The sequence below is a fragment of the Engystomops pustulosus genome, chromosome 1 (assembly GCF_040894005.1).
Source record: "Engystomops pustulosus chromosome 1, aEngPut4.maternal, whole genome shotgun sequence".
NCBI classification, from domain to species: Eukaryota; Metazoa; Chordata; class Amphibia; order Anura; family Leptodactylidae; genus Engystomops; species Engystomops pustulosus.
The window spans coordinates 240,565,660-240,580,632 of record NC_092411.1 but is presented as its reverse complement, the minus strand read 5'-3'; the positions used below and the strand labels follow the sequence as shown (position 1 = coordinate 240,580,632).

At 40.0% G+C, this 14,973-nt stretch overlaps 1 protein-coding gene across 6 annotated transcripts in view; it reads right to left on the bottom strand.

Annotated features, from left to right (window-relative positions):
- Positions 1 to 685: 685 nt before the first annotated feature.
- Positions 686 to 14,973, bottom strand: part of PCM1 (pericentriolar material 1) — a 67,177-nt gene continuing 52,889 nt past the window's right edge. For 5 of the 6 annotated variants that reach the window (XM_072122457.1, XM_072122485.1, XM_072122490.1 and 2 more), the window contains 14 exons: positions 12,459 to 12,590; positions 12,233 to 12,353; positions 11,979 to 12,110; positions 10,485 to 10,624; positions 7,254 to 7,388; positions 6,747 to 6,944; positions 5,263 to 5,322; positions 4,269 to 4,395; positions 3,433 to 3,593; positions 3,299 to 3,356; positions 2,700 to 2,902; positions 1,340 to 1,432; positions 1,132 to 1,261; positions 686 to 1,046 (listed from right to left, as the gene is read on the bottom strand). In XM_072122457.1, coding sequence (XP_071978558.1) covers positions 1,021 to 1,046; positions 1,132 to 1,261; positions 1,340 to 1,432; positions 2,700 to 2,902; positions 3,299 to 3,356; positions 3,433 to 3,593; positions 4,269 to 4,395; positions 5,263 to 5,322; positions 6,747 to 6,944; positions 7,254 to 7,388; positions 10,485 to 10,624; positions 11,979 to 12,110; positions 12,233 to 12,353; positions 12,459 to 12,590 — 1,716 coding nt within the window. In that variant the 3' untranslated portion in view covers positions 686 to 1,020. The remainder of the gene's footprint in view (positions 1,047 to 1,131; positions 1,262 to 1,339; positions 1,433 to 2,699; positions 2,903 to 3,298; positions 3,357 to 3,432; positions 3,594 to 4,268; positions 4,396 to 5,262; positions 5,323 to 6,746; positions 6,945 to 7,253; positions 7,389 to 10,484; positions 10,625 to 11,978; positions 12,111 to 12,232; positions 12,354 to 12,458; positions 12,591 to 14,973) is intronic. The other variant, XM_072122477.1, reaches the window with a different exon arrangement.

Below are 14,973 nucleotides of genomic sequence, written 5' to 3'. Positions count from 1 at the left end.
ATTAATCAGGTAATTCAAGGGATTGCATCTTCCAGAGTAAAGTACAGGCAGTCCCCGGGTTACATACAAGATAGGGTCTGTAGGTTTGTTCTTAAGTTGAATTTGTATGTAAGTCGAAACTGTATACTTTATCATTGTAATCCCAGACAGAACTTTTTTGGTCTCTTTGACAATTAGATTTTAAAAATGTTGGGTTGTCATAAGAATCAATATTAACACTAAAGCTTCATTACAGAGACCTGTGATAACTGTTATAGCTGTTTATTGTAGCCTAGGGCTAAAGTACAATAAATTACCAATATCCAGAGGTGCGTTTGTAACTAGGGGTCGTATGTAAGTCGAGTGTTCTTAAGTAGGGGACCGCCTGTATAGTGTAAGAACAGTAAGGTGCACACTGTAGATAACATATCTCTTCCACTTTCATCAACAAGTCTTCCAGATATGATACAGTTTATTCCACCTATTTGCTTGAATCAGAAATGTATACAGGGCAGGACTCTGGTGAGAAATCTTATGTTAGACTTCCCTTCCAGATATGAACCTTTGCACTTTTAGGAGTAAAGCTTCAAAAGGACAATCCTGAATCTCCGATTTGCCCTGCTTTGCTATTAATCCCATGACACCTCAGCACTGTGTTAGCTGACCAGCCAGACACAGTCATTTTTATGAAAAGTTAAATCTCACATACAGATAAGCCAAAACTTTATTTAGAACTTCATTCGAACGATTCCAAATTTACAAAATGAAAACCGTACAAAGACAAAGAGATTTAGACATGGAAAAAAAACAGTGCTCGGACTTCCAGATCAGTGTCAAAAAAATCCCTTACATTACTAGTGACAAGTTCATTGTTTATCTTCACCCCCATCTGATCCTGAATGGCTGAGTCCTAAGAGCTCATGTATACAAGTTATTTTTTTATTTTTAGAATTTTTTTTTTTAAACTTTCAAACTTGGAAGGTATAGTGCAGATTTTCCATTTGCTTCAGGTCTGTGTTGGAGTATGACAATAGGTGCTCTTCAGGCTGAATGGGCTCCAAAACTTTCTGCAATAAAAGAAAGAAGCAGTTGAAGTTGTACGCCTCCTAGTGGTGACACGTATCCCCAATGATATGGACACAGAATACTCACCAGGCTCTTTCAGAGACAGCGCTTCTCCTGCCAGCTCCTCCACTCCATTTCCTTGTCCATTCAAATTCAGTATCTCATCACATAAATTATTCTTCAACTCCTCCTTCTCCATCTCCGCTATGAGCTCGGCCTGCAAACAAAAAATTTCAGCGTAATGGATAAAACCATTTTACGATAGTCTTCCTGTTGTGATTGAACACATAAATACCTTGGGTAAGGTTAGTTTCAGAGGTAAATCCTCAACTTTCACAAAGTCATCTTCATCAGATTTCTGACTCAAATTTCCAGAACCAGTTTCTTGCTAGAATAAAAAATTTAATAAATCAGAACTGTAACCGGGAGGAATAAGAGCTCTGGTATGTGTGTGTATAATGGGATACTATAAACAGAATACATTCTTATTATAGGAGTATGGACCACAGTCAGCATAAGGGGGTTTTAAGGGATGAGCTTTCCCAATGCTCTGTCCAGTGTGTAGTGGCCATACTAAAGTACTACCCCACCAGTGAATAGAAACTCAGCAGCAGCATCCATGAATAGCCACTATACAGTGGAAGGACCACCTACCTCCAGTTCCATACACTGTATAGTCCCTTCAGAGAACCCCTCATCAATACAGGGGTCCTTTTCCCACTAATGGGTGGCAGGTCGAGCTTGCATCCTGTTACTCTATTCTATAGTATAGGAGTGTCAGAAATTGCTAAGCTCAGTAGATGGTTATCTCCGGAGATACCATATGCTGTGCTCATAAATTTCTGACATTCCCATGGTGTACAATGGAGCAGCAGGACACATTCTCAGCCTGTGGATCCACCCATTAGAGAACATTTTTAGTTTTATTTGGAATGTATAGAAAGCATTTTAAATTACGGTTACAAAATATATACATTGTACAGTATTAGGCAAATGGGGCAACTACAGCAAAATTTTTCATGGTGGGGGGATTTTCTAAATTTTATTGGGAAATATGAATATGGCTATTTATAAATATCTTGTGTGTGTTTGTTTTATACCTTGTATGTCTCCCATCTGGGTAAAATGTAAGTTTTACACTGTAATTATAAGAGCCACAAACAAACCCTGATGATGTCTGATCAGAGCTGTATTGGGTCAGATAAAAGCCAGAAGCTCTGGTTAAACCCTTTATGACCACCGGGTATGTAGGGGCCCCCTCCTCTAATCATTACATAGTGCTTATTTAATGCTATTTAGTGAGGAAAGGAGAAGGCAGAAGCAGGAATAAACCACTTCTATCTACAGCATCACCCTGTCTCAGACTATTGTTGCAGGATTAGAAGAAAGTGCAGCAATACTGAAAGACATCTCTGCAGACCAGGGACCTGCACCACTCGCTATGAAAGGTGGGCATAGAGTTAAGAAATACAGTTGCATCTCCTGCCTAGAGGACTTGTCTTGATAATGTTCAGCTATGAGCATGGCCTGCAGCAACCTCTAGCAATGACTATTGATTGTCTAAGCTAGACAAGATTTTGGGGGCTATATTGGGATACCTATTTAGGATTCTATTATTATGTTTAGATGAAAGAAAAGAGAAATAGATTACTTACAAAGTCATTAACCAACACAGGGGAATCTGTTGCTGGACTGCCAGGTCCTGAGCTTTCTGCTGAGGCGAGAGAGGACTTGGTGTCGACATCTACGGAAGAAGAAATATCCCCCTCTTTGTTCAGTAACACAGGAGTCGAGACATTGTCTGATGACACATCTGCAGGTGAACTCTTCTGGTCTTCCTCCGATGTCGGGTCATCCCCTAGATCGAGATTAAAATATTATATTTCACACAGCTATTGGCCAAACCATTTTCCAAAGCGAGGACGACAGCAAGAGAATCTTTTTTAATAAAAAAACGGCATGAAACTTACAAACTATTTCAATAACCATAGGCTCCTCATCCAAAAGGGGCCAAAAATAATAATGTAGTGCAAATAAGGCCAATCTGTTTTTTTTTTTAATTATTATTATAGAGGGACACATATAGAGAAAAAAAACACATTCAGTATGATAGGTCTCTATTTCTTTATGTTTTGTATTTAGTGTCATCCTTGGTATGTATACATCTGGAAACACACCAAACAAAAATACCCCCCCAAAACTAAACAAATGCTAAAATAGTGGGAAATCTTTCCATAATATTCCGTGATGTTACCTGTTTCCTGCCTCAGGTTCTCAAATGTTGCCATTTCCTTTGGACTACTGTTCAGCACCTGATTAAAACAGAACAATCTATTAGACACTGTGTACTGACGTCATGTCCACCAGCAGCATATACAGACAACGTACAGGCTCCTTTTCATGTTCCTCTGTATTATCAGTGTTTGCTTCTAGAGACGTCTGTACATCTACAGGTCCCGCCTCAAACTCATAATTCTCCTCTTCCTCCTCATTTTCATCTTCGCCGCTGCCGTAATTTGTTAAAGCTTGAGTTTCTGCTTTTGATAAACCTAAAGCACAGAAGCAAAGAACAGATAAAATATATAAATGTCATATTAAAAGACAATCTGAATATTTTGGAGATGACTATATGTCAATGGTATGTAGGGTATAAAAATACATTGTATTGCAACGGTTCTTTCTGTAATACAGACAGGAGATCACAACTTTCTGCCACTCCTTAAGTTTCCACACAGAGCAGCACAGTGTATACTAGATTGGCGCTCCTAGATGAGGGCTTCTAGACCCGTACCTCTAACTTATTCATGTAAACATATGTGGATGATGCACATTTATGGTTGGAATATCCATTTTGTTACAAATATAATTTCCAAATTGTCCAAACACAACAAACCACTCCTTCCACCCTGGTATTCAAGGGTTTTTCTCTTTAAACCTTGACTTGCTTCAAAAACTTTTCATACCGAGTGAGACAATTATCATAAAAACCAGAGGTCCCAATCGTGATACTAGGGGGGACTAGTATAAGCCACTGAAATAGAGCAGCGGTCTAGACACTGCATTGAACAGTATGAATGGACAGATCTGACTGCCGCTCCATTAAAAGACTGATTGTGGAGACCTGTGTCGCTATTCTGACAATTATCATTGTGTGGATGGTGGATATATTTTGATTATAGAAAAAACATCTTTAAGTAGACAAATTGAAACATTAAGCGCCTTACTGATGGACACTGGAAGGTTTTCATTTCCATCTTCATCTTCTGAAATGTCAGATCTTCCACTGTGAGCTTCAGATACATCAATATTTTTAGTTTCAGTTTTTGCTAATGTTTCTGTTTCATCTTTGTCCTAAAATCAGAAAGTAAAATATGCAATCAAATAGAGCAACAAATCATGTATGTAGAGCATCAATCACGTATACTCAGGGACATGGATATATATGATAGAATCTAGAGGTTAGCTTTTATCCTGATGCACATACTACCGTAAACACTCGAGTATAAGTCGAGTTTTTCAGCACAAAAAATGTGCTGAAAAACCCAAACTCGGCTTATACTCAAGTCCAAAAAAAAAGAAAGTCAAAACTAGCCTTTCCGGCACGCCCCGGAGGTCCAGCAGCAGCAGGTCCGGCACACAAACTGTTAAGTCAGCTGCACACACAATATTATGGCTGCGGCAGCCGGCGTCAGAGCCTGTGACACGGACCTGCCGCTGCCAGACGGATCGCGGAGTAGACCGACAGGGGTTGTCAGTAAGGTAAGTTTTGACTTTTGACCTTTTTTATAAACTGGGCAAACTGGGGCTGGTGAAAGGATGGCTGTCTATATGGTGGGCCAGGGGGCTGGGTATATAATGGGGAAATGCTGGCTTGCTACTGGGGTAGGGGGCATGCTGGCTTGCTATATGTATTGGGACAGGGGGCTGGCTGGCTATATTTATTGGGACAGGGGGCTGGCTGGCTATATTTATTGGGACAGGGGGCTGGCTATATACAGGGGCAGGGGGCTGCCTATATAATGGGGCAGGCTATATACTGGAGGCAAGGTGCTGAAAAGCTATATACTGGGGGAGGCTGTGAGCAATGCTTTTCCCACCCTAGGCTTATAATTTTCCCAATTTTTTTGTAGTAGAAGTAGGAGCCTCGGCTTATACTCAAGTATTTACGGTATGCGAAGAGGTACTATAATCCATGCAGTTAGTTTCACTATATAATACCTTGTCTTCATCAATCTCTCGGGTTTCGGTACTTTCTTCATCCATAAACATTTTCTTTGCCTAGTAGAGAGAATAAAACATTTTTTTCATATGTATTAGGAGCTTATGTTTAGGCGATTGTAAAATGTGTGGGTATTAAGTGTTGATAGCCTATCCTCTGCAGGAGGCAACACCCAGGCCCTGCACCGATATGGAAGCAGTTCCCTCTGTGCCCGTGTTTACAAGGAGACAATAGCTAAGCAGGGCAGGGGCAATTGTCAGCCACCAGTCTTCTATTTAGAGGATAATGCGATCAATATCCTGACCAAAACCTTTAAAGCCCATTTTACACAAGTTTTTCAAGCACTTGTTTGAAGTGCAGGACTCGCATTGAACACTGACCTATTGTATTCAATGGGTATTGTCAGACATGGTTTTTTTAACGCGCGTGAAAAACTGAAAACAGAATCAACTCTGATGACAAACCGTTTTCATTCAGAGTTCTCTGGCCAAAACCTGATCAGACTCTGCTGAAACTCTGCAATGCCCGTGTGAAATCTGTAATCTAACCTTCATGTCATGGCTTCTTGTCAGCAATTTGGTTGATTTTATGCTTCCGCAATTACAGAACAGTCATGCAACACTAAAACACTGAAAATGTTTTTAGCTGCACAACTTGCTATAAATGTTTGGTATGTAGACATTGCTAGAGCCAGCAAGTTCTCTCTTGATTTTTTAACAGAATCTGCCCCACCAAGTGTTGCCCCCCTTCCCCCAAGAATCAACCTACTGCTGTTATAGAGAAGAACTGTTCTAGTTGCCCATGAACACCAAGAGTTCAGGTTTAATGTAATAAACAGCTGTGTGGAAATGAAAGTTGAGTTCTGATTGGTTGCCATGGGCAACTACAACAGGTCTGCACTTATGATAGATCTCAGCCAATAGAAGCCGCTTTCATCTGCTCCTGGCACAATATCTACTCTACAAAAACAAGACTACTTTAAAATACAGCACATATTCTACAGGAAACAAACCCTCCCCCCCAAATCAAATTTATAAAGTAATTTACATTGATCCTGAATTATCAGAGATTTGCCTGCAAAAGGGAGCTTAAAGGGGTTTTCCCACGAAGACAAGTTAGGCCCTATCCACAGGAGACCTCCACAGATCACGAAAACAAAGAGTCCAACCAACCCCTCGTCGCTCCATGAGAGTAATGAAGCTGACCGTTCTTCTCCATTAATCTCTATGGAGCTGATGGAGATTGCCAAGCGCGGACCGCCGGACTCCTAGTTTTCACAACATGCGGGGGTCTCAGGACCAAGACCCCCACTGCTCAGCAAGTTAAACCCCATCTCGTGGATAGGGCCTAACTTATCTTCGCGGGAAAACCCCTTTAAGACATATTCGGCATCTACCAACTGCAGAAATAAAATAAAATGCACACAACAATAGATCCACATACTGTCAAATAATTTAATGCTAAAAAGCTAAAAGTTATTAACCTCTTTCGAGAAGGAATGAAACAACACGTCAGTATCTGCTTTTTGTTGGCTTCTGCTTTGCACAGAGCCGCTAGTATTGTCCAGGTCTTGCATCAGCCTGAAGAAGGCCAACTCATTAAACAGCACTTCCGATATTTCAACCAGAAGATCCTCTCCACAGTCCTTCAACTTTTTATTGCTAAACTTTGCTAATGAATCCTACAAAATACAAAAAGAGAGCAATCATTGGATAGTACTTTAAATTTCAATAAATTTCCATAGTGTGTTATTATTCTAATTTGTAATTAGTGTGTTGAATTCTAAGGCAAACACTTCTTGTGCAATTTGCCATAAATTACCAAAGTATCAGAGAAGTAGAATTAACCTCCACAATGGTAGAAACAATTCTTATAATTTTAGAGGTGAATTTTAATAATAAAATCAATATTATTATAAACCTAATGTGTAGCTGGTGTTATCCCCAACACAATTTTATAATTCTGAGTAGCATTCTCTATCATTACGTACCTGCAGTATGCTGCCCAGCTGCTTGTGAAAAAACTTCACAAATTCTTTGCTCTCGTCGTTTTGTTGGGTTAGAGTCAGGACCATTCTCCTAATGGACGTCAGGAGGTGAGGAGAGCACACTTCTTCCATGTGTTCCTGTAGGAATACAAACAACAGGCTTCAGGTAATATATAGTGTGGAAACAAACAAAACAAGATAAACCAAAGTCCATTTTTACCCATCTCTCCTGAGCTGCGTCTTCAAAAAAACACACACACTATCCCCCTGTCTTGGTATATGGTAAGCTACTATTAAGCTTTCATCATGTGATTATGTCTACTTAAAAAGACATGTCATTGTTACGAATAAATTGATCACCTTCGATAAAAACTAAAACTCTAAGAAAGAACTGACTCCCTTAAAACTTGGTATTTAATTAATACTTCTCAGGTCATGTTGCAACAACCCTGAAAATGCATAGAGCAGGTAGTTGTTGCGAATGATCACCTCTCTAACATAGAGAGAGCACTAGTCTCCCCTAGACAACTCCTAATTGGGGAACTTTGTAATGGCAGCTGGGACCACTGCCTGGGAGGGCAAAAGTCACACCTCCATTGTCTATAACCAATGATATGCTGTGTTGTTACTGTAAAGAAAGCTGGAAGCTGATTGGAGAGTGAACGGGAGAACATGGTCTGAAGTTTTAGTCAGCAGTGAGTGAGAGAAGGTCCAGTGTGCAAGCTTGTGCAGAGCTGCCATCCAGACACACTACAAGGAAGCAGAGGTGTCTCAGGCCAGCTGCCTGACACCTATAGCCAGTCAGGATACTAGGCTAGAGCAGAGGTCCACTGTCAGGACTCGGCTGCATCTTTACCAGCCCAGCATGAAGTTATTACCAGGCAGTGAGCAACCCTTCCTGCGGACCAGCTATCTCTTACCAGCTTTGCAGCTTGCTGCATCTGCTGCCGTTGTTAGGCTGTAGAGGCTGTTTCACCATCATGGCTCTCTATCCTTCATCACCTATGGATCCCTATATACACCTCAGGGGTTGCACCAGGTAGAAACATATTCCCTCAGCCTCTCCCTCCACCTTTCTTGCACACACCACCTGCTGGAGACCTGCCAGGCTGTAGGCCCGTCCTCCGGTCCCAATACCAAGCACCATGACCACAGCGTGCCCAAGGCTGCATAAGCCAGCCACTCTTGTATTCTGGGCCCCGCTGTCTACAGCCACCAAAGAAAGGCAATGTTATATCTACAAACTTCATTAAAATACAAACCACTAATGAGGACAAAACCACTCTATGACCTCTCAAACAACACATTTCGCCCTTATCCTAGGGTTTACCTTCACTGAAAAAAAAAAAAGGAGTCAGAGCGGACATGCTCTGTGCCTGTAACGACTGGCGCCTGTGAGATCAGATATACTGGAATCTAATGAGGAGATTGACGTTAAGTTATTTTTGGACTACATAATATCACCAAATTAGTTTCATACAATTCTTTAAAATAGCCCCAACTGACTGCTGGGTCACCAGGAAAGAGAAATTACCCAGCATGGGGGTGCAGATGGTATCTACATCTTGGTCTACTATTTACTGCCACTTCTACTCTAAAGAAACAATTACTTATTTTTACATTTAGGTCTATTGAGCAATCTATTATTCTCAATGGATCCTATTTTTATCCCAAACTCAAAGGCGGTAAAGCGGAAAGATGGTGCTCTAGGATACCACATGAATAACTATCATGAGGACCTTAATGCTTTGGTATGTAGACATTGTGGTCAGTCTTGGAAAACTTCTCTGTGTCAATAAATAAGGGCGCAAGGTAAAAGTCTGAATTCAAAGCTTCCTACTGACATGATGGATTCACTTAAATGTAGAAAAATGCAAGTTTTGTACCTGGAACACAATAGCTTATCTAAAGACTGACACATAATGTAATGAGCAGCTGGAGGGAACAGGTGGGAAAATAGTGAAGAATACAAAGTATACACTAAACTGAATTGTAACAGATGCTGCTAAAAGGTAAAAACTCTCCGATGCATAAAACAGTCAAAAGAGCTGTAAAAAAGTCACTAATTATCCTGTATCTTCTATTATTTAGGATCTGTGTAAGTCAAGATCACCACGATAGGCAAGTGTCACATTTTAATCACTGGACAGTGACTTCATAAGTGTTTGCATCCATGTCTCATTCAAGTAAATGGGGTCAAACTGCAATACCAAGCACAGCCACTGTATTTTGAATAGTGCTATACTTGGTAGAAAGTTAAAAGACTTGCATTCATCTGTCATAAGTCCTGAGATGACATCAGTAGTCACAAGTTTCAGGACATGTTGTGGAATTAGTATTACTCTTACTACTAGTACTACTAACAATACTACAGTATTTCAACCCACAGGTTGTCTTGCTGTTTATTTCTTTCTTAAAGGGATGTTCCCATCTGGACATTTACATTTAATTGAATTCATTTGCCATATATAAACATTTCTTTAATTGGATGTTATTAAAAAAAATGTTCCTGTGTGAAGATAATTTCTCATAAATGCAGTCATTATGTCCCTTAGAAACAAGATGGCTTCCTCGGATACGACCACCTCACATTTTGGCAGCAGTAGTCAGACATGCGCTATTGAGTCCTGCCTGACCCCCTGGATTCAGCAATCATTACCACAGGACGGCTGTAGGATGTGCAGATACTCCTGGGCATTTCATATACAAAAATCTTTTGTTTCTTTATGCATTTCCCTCCAGCAGAGGTGGCCGTATCCGAGGAAGCCATCTCGTTTCTAAGGGACAATTTATGAGAAATTATCTTCACACAGAAACATTTTTTTGAATAACATCCAATTGAAGAAATATTTATATATGGCAAATGAATTCAATTAAATGTAAATGCCCAGATGGGAATACCCCTTTAAGTTGGCTCCAAGGCTGGGTTTACACAGCTTGAGAATGTTTCCCTTATGAACAGATGTAAAAGCAAAGCTATTGAGTTGGAGACAAAGATTTCCACGTAAAAATAAAGTTGCCTTCAATATTATTTAGGTGAACAATCAGCGCGGTGTGCAGTGTCTTTTCTTCATTAGAAAGGAATGGCCAGGTTAGTTCAGTTATCTGACCTTTCTGCAGGCATAACCAATCCCAATACTTCTACCTATCATAATGTACCATGGGTTCATTGTAAACATCAGTAACAACCACCATGTTACAGTCCATATATATAGGTTTGCAGGCTGATCTCACCTTCAAGAATGGGATGACTTCTTTCATGATCGCTTTAATCTGCCGGTCCAGCTGCTGAGTGTCGATGCGTGGGCAGGGAACTGCAGAACCGTCTTCATTGTACAATCTGCTGCTGTGAGAAGCCTCCTCCTCATTGGAACCTTTACCAAATCATAAAATAAACAATTCCAGGGAAGCAACGTATCAGGGCATTACATCTGTGACAAGTTTTTAGCACTAAAAAGTTCCAAAACAAAGTGATACTGTCACTTCATTAATAATTTCTTTGTCATCTCTAAATACATGATAAAGCATCACAACTAGACACAAACAAGAAACTTCACACCCCAAGCTGAGCAAGGCTTATGAATATGACAGCATGTACAGTTTGGAAAAAAAAAAGTATTTAGCCACCAAGTTCTCCCATCTAAAAAGAAGACAGAGGTCTAACTGATATCATAGGTAGACCTCAGCTATGAGAGGCAAAATCTGAAAACAAATCCAGAAAATCACATTCAGATTTTAAAAGAATTATTAGCAAATGATGGTGGAAAATAAGTATTTGGTCACCTACAAACGAGCAAGATTTTCTGTCTCTCACAGAACTGTAACATCTTCTTAAGAGGCTCCTGTGTCCTCATATCATTACCTGTAGTAATGGCTCCTGTTATCAGTATAAAAGACGCTGGTCTACAACTTCACTCTCCAAATTCCACTATGTTGAAGACCAAAGAGCTGTGGAAGGACACTAGAAACAAAATTGTAGCCCTGCACCAGGCTGGGAAGACTATTTCTGCTATAGGCAAGCAGCTTGGTGTGAAGAAATCAACTGTGGGAGCAATGATTAAAAAATGGAAAACATTCAAGATCACTGATAATTTCCCTCAAACAGGGGCTCCACACAAGATCTCACCTTGTGGAGTCAAAATGATCACATGAACGGTGAGAAGAAAATCCCAGACTGGGTCTTTCTACATGACAATGATCCCAAGCACAGCACCAGGGCAATGAAGGAGCGGCTTCATAAAAAGCAATGCAACGTCCTGGAGTGGCCTGGCCAATCTCAAGATCTAAACTCCATAGAAAACCTTTAGAGGGAGTTGAAAGTCTGTGTTGCCCATCAACAGCCCTAAAACATCACTGATCTAGAAGAGATCTGCATGGAGGAATTGCCCAATATACCAGCAACAGTGTGTGCCAACCTGGTGAAGACTTATAACCTCTGTCATTGATTTGTCTCTGATAGTTGAGGTCTACCTGTGACATAAATTACAGGCCGCTCTCATCTTTTTAAGTGGGAAAACTTGCACAATTGGTGGCTCACCAAATACTATACAACGTAACTGCTTTCCTGTGAATACTTATTCATAAATTTAGGTTTGCAGGACATTTACTGGGACTGGGTGTCAGTCATTGGTTAGTACTGCTCATGTAGGTTAATATAAACTTTTGTTTGTTTGCAATCTTCAATTCCTTTATTTATTGACAACATCATCCCATCATTTGAGAATTTACCTTCTAGGTTAGTGGCAGCATTATTTAGGTTATTGCAAGAGTCAACAGCTAAGTTATTTTCACTTTCAAGTTTCATGCGCTCATATTCCCTCATCCTCGCCAATGCTTGATCTAAATGAATCACTGTGTTACCTGGAAATAAATGGACAACACAAGCTGGAAATCAGTTTCCATTCTGTGGCTATTTACAACAAGTACAGTAGCGAGCAGCGGAGATGGAGAATACTACACTGTTACATGAAGATTAGACCTACCCAGATCATCAGTAGCAAAAGGTTCAAAATTGGAAGACGTTGATAAATTACTCAGATTATCCCCATCATTTTGTTCACCGTCTTTACCAGCTGGACCGCTGGTGGTTTTTGCAAACAATTCCTAAAAATAAAATGTAAATTGTGTATATGATCTTATCCCACACAGCTCAGTAAACCTGCCTTTTTGATTACAATACTGCAGATGCAGGAACATTAAAATACATACATCATCTGTTGTAGCCAGACTTTCACTTGGAGTAAGTTCAGAGTTGGAAGCCATCCACCCAAGGGACTCCACCTGCTTTGTGCCACCGTGTTTTTTGTCTGTAGCTTCTGTAACACGTCTGGTCACAATATCCTAAAAAAATATGCAGTAAGCTTTCAGTAAATTAATTCTTTTCCCATGGTTCTATATGGATGTGTAAGTGAATGGGACTTCACAGTGCTTAACTGGTTAAGGACCGGGCCCTTTCCTGTTTTTTCATGTCCATTTTTCACTCCCCACCTTCAAAAATCTATAACTTTTTTATTTTTACACGTAAAGAGCTGTGTGATGGCTTGTTTTCTGCGTAACAAATTGCACTTCATAGTGATGGTATTGAATATTCCATGCCATGTACTGGGAAGTGGGGAAAAAATTCCAAATGCAGTGAAAATGGTGAAAAAACCGCATTAGTGCCATTTTCTTGTGGGCTTGGATATTACGTCTTTCACTTCCCAAATGACATGTCTACTTTATTCTTTGGGTCGGTACGATTAAGGGGATACCAAATTTGTATAGGTTTTATAATGTTTTCATACATTAACAAAAATTAAAACCTCCTGTACAAAAATAATTTTTGTGATTTTGCCAACTTCTGGCGCTAATAACTTTTTATACTTTGGTGTACGGAGCAGTGGGTGGTGTCATTTTTTGCAAAATATTTTCAATGATATAATTTTTAGTACTGTACGACCTTTTGATCACTTTTAATCGATTTTTTTTTATATTTTTCACAATGGCAAAAAAGTGCCATTTTCGACTTTGGGCGCTATTTTCCGTTACGGGGTTAAACGCATAGAAAAACCGTTATCATATTTTGATAGATCGGGCATTTTCGGACGCGTCGATACCTAATGGGTTTATGATTTTTACTGTTTATTTATATTTATGTCGGGTGCTAGCACCGATCGCGGGTGTTACCGGTAAGCCTTTGCTGCAATATGCAGCAAAGACTTACCGGCTATGGAGAGGACTCGGCCCGTGAGCCCTCTCCATGCAGCGCGACCCGACCGCTGCCGTGAATACATGGCGGGCGGTCGCGAACTGGTTAAAGGACATAGGACGATATAGATCATCCTACTTAGTAGGACTTTGGTCGTTCTGCATCTTCCTGCTGATCGCTCTGGCAGTTACATACAGCCTGGTTCCTGCTGCTTCTGCCCGGCAGAGGGATCTCTCCTTGCAGGGAAACCTAAGCCTTAACTGCCACAATTAAGCACAATCGCGGCAGCTAAAAAAAGACAGAGGGAAGAGGGTTTCCTCGGTCCCTCCCCTGGTCCCCCACAGTGCAATCGCGGAGTGACATTGGCTTACAAAGGAGTTTTTTTTTTTTAATTTGCCCATGTAGTAAAAACTTAAGAAAACCTGAATATGTTCGGTGTCTCCTTAATCGTAGTAATCAATTGCAGGTGGTAAACATTGCAATATACTTAAAATTAAAATAATTAAAAACACTTTCTTCCTTATAGCAGTGTTTTCTGAATTACACACTCAAAACAAACAGCTGATAGATAAGGAATGCTTATAAAGTTTATAACGACTCCTGTCTATCTATGGACAGTCTCCTTATGGAGCTTAATTATCAAGAGGAAATATTTTTTAAGTATGAGAACATGGGTAATGATTACGTGATGATGCCAGCGTATAATAATGCCCCAAGCTCCACGCTGGATCCATTTGCAGGTTCGGCCTCCTGATAAATCCCTGAAATTTTGTACAGAAGGTTTTCATTTTTGTAAATGTATGAGAACATTTTAAAACCTATACAAATTTGGTATCCCCCCCCCCCCAATCCAAGCCCACAAGAAAATGAACAGTGCAAATGTGGTTTTTCACCAATTTCACTGCATTTGGAATTTTTTTCCTGCTTTCCAGTACACGGCATGGAATATTACATACCATCACTATGAAGTGCAGTCTGTTACGCAGAAAACAAGCTGCCACACAGCACTTTATGTGTAAAAAAAAAAGTTAAAGATTTTTGATTGTGGGGAGTGAAAAATAGAAATGAAAAAACAAAAAAGGGCCAGGTCCTAAAAGGGTTGGTCTTCATTCATCTCAAGGCCCACTGCAAACATTTCTGCTTGTGAGCACTGGTTAGGGGTGGCGGATAGCAGATTCATGCCCCACAGCAAGTCTTTGAAGGACCCTACACCTTGCTGGTTTGTAATGGCATTTTAGCAGCTGCTCTCTTACAGTAATGCTGCAAATTCAACAAAAGACCATTTTCAGTTCTTTACATCCTATAAAATGTTTTGAAACTCTTTTGTGCAGAATAATTAGCAAATGTGCATTTTGAGGTTTTTTATATTTGAAGAATATATACGGATATCATTGGGAGGTTTGTTTAACAAAATTCCATTTATACCCAAACGGTTGATGACTTTTATTATACCGACTGTCATTCGCATTGACCATTTAAGAAAATGATGGATAAATATAATTTGCATAATAATTTGTGCAACGTTGTGTACAAGTG